The sequence below is a fragment of the Merops nubicus genome, unplaced genomic scaffold (assembly GCF_000691845.1).
Source record: "Merops nubicus isolate BGI_N331 unplaced genomic scaffold, ASM69184v1 scaffold30718, whole genome shotgun sequence".
NCBI classification, from domain to species: Eukaryota; Metazoa; Chordata; class Aves; order Coraciiformes; family Meropidae; genus Merops; species Merops nubicus.
In genome coordinates, this window is record NW_008625610.1 from 1,815 (window position 1) to 3,177 (window position 1,363).

The 1,363-nt window shown below is 59.8% G+C and overlaps 1 protein-coding gene across 1 annotated transcript in view; it reads right to left on the reverse strand.

The window, feature by feature from the left end:
* Positions 1-1,363, reverse strand: part of LOC103778168 (piwi-like protein 2) — a gene marked incomplete at both ends in the record, with an annotated part of 3,569 nt that overhangs the window by 1,797 nt on the left and 409 nt on the right. The window contains 5 exons of the mRNA XM_008945742.1: positions 130-216; positions 310-394; positions 530-718; positions 926-1,015; positions 1,284-1,355. Of these exons, the coding sequence (XP_008943990.1) occupies positions 130-216; positions 310-394; positions 530-718; positions 926-1,015; positions 1,284-1,355 (523 nt within the window). The remainder of the gene's footprint in view (positions 1-129; positions 217-309; positions 395-529; positions 719-925; positions 1,016-1,283; positions 1,356-1,363) is intronic.

The window sequence follows — 1,363 nt, forward strand, 5'->3', positions numbered from 1 at the left end:
TTGCTGGGAGGGAGGGGCCCAAAACTGACCCCAGGATTTGCGGTGTGGCCTCCCCAGTGCCCTGCCCACTGCCCTGATCCTGCTGGCCACACCAGTGCTGACTCAAGCCAGGATCAAACACACTCTGACCTTCACCATCCGACTGTCCCTCCTCTTGTCAGGCAGCCCAGTCATGAAGGTGAGCTCTGGCACGAGCAGCACCACGTCCAGCTGGCCCTGAAGGGGGGCACAGGCACCATCAGCACCCCGAGGGGGCTGGGACAGAGCTGAGAAGAGACCACAGGTCTCAGCTCTCTCCTCCCAGCTCACCTTCCCCCACGGCATCTGTTTCTCCTTGGGCCTGTGGACGAGCAGTGGCTGATCCAGCTCCCTGATGGTGATCCCATAAGTTTTGCTGGAGAAATCAACAGGGAGATGACACCAAGTGAGACCTTCCTCCCGCTCACCCCCCCTCGGGTCAGAACCAGGCTGTCAAACCCTTCCCAACAGCCAGCCCTTCCTCCCAAAGGCTGCTCCAGCACCTCTCTACCTGTAGTAGTCCACGAAGGTGATCTCCTGGCCGTTGGCCAGGGTGAAGGTGTCCCTGGGGGTCTTGTCCCAGTCGACGTCGTCGAGGCGGTAGGTGCGGTTGTTGTAGCGGGTGATGACCACGCTGCCCACCAGCTGCTTGCTGCACTCGTCCTGGAAGCTGCCCACGCTCTGCTTGTAGATATTCTGCCTGTAGAGTGAGAAAGAGACACTCAGGGATGCTCCCTGCCTGTGCAAACCCCCCCCCAAAAAGAAAAAAACCAACCCCCTTGTCCCCAAACAACACCGGTGCCCACCCGCGCGCCGGCGCCAGGCAGGAGGAAGGAAATTCACCCTCCCCCTAAACCCCCCTCGGGGCTCCTCTGAGGTTTTCCCCCCCTCTCTCCCCTTTTCTTACATGAAGCTGAGGACAGTCTCGCTGCGGATGATCTTATGGATGGCATCCACCAAGAGGAAGAGGCCCCCGTCCCTCCTGCGGATGCTGGATCTGCACCCTGTGAGAGTGGTCCCAGCAGTGCAGGGGTTAAACCCGGCCCTGCTGGAGGAGCCCGGGGCTCCAAAACACTCGGGGATTTCTTGCCAGAGTTGGCTGCCAGCTTTTAGGAATAACCCCTGAGCTGTGCTGCAGAAAACAGGCCAAGCAAGGCTGGCCAAGAGGGCTGACCTGGCACAGGATTCCCAAATTCCACCCTCAGGGGTGGCCCCAACTCGCTCCCCCCAGGCTCAGGGGGGAGGAGAACGTGCCCAGCACCCACCTGTAGTGATGTAACACAACAGCCTGGTCAGGCTCAAAGAAATTCCTCCCAATAAGCTTCATATCTAAGGCTCTCATTGC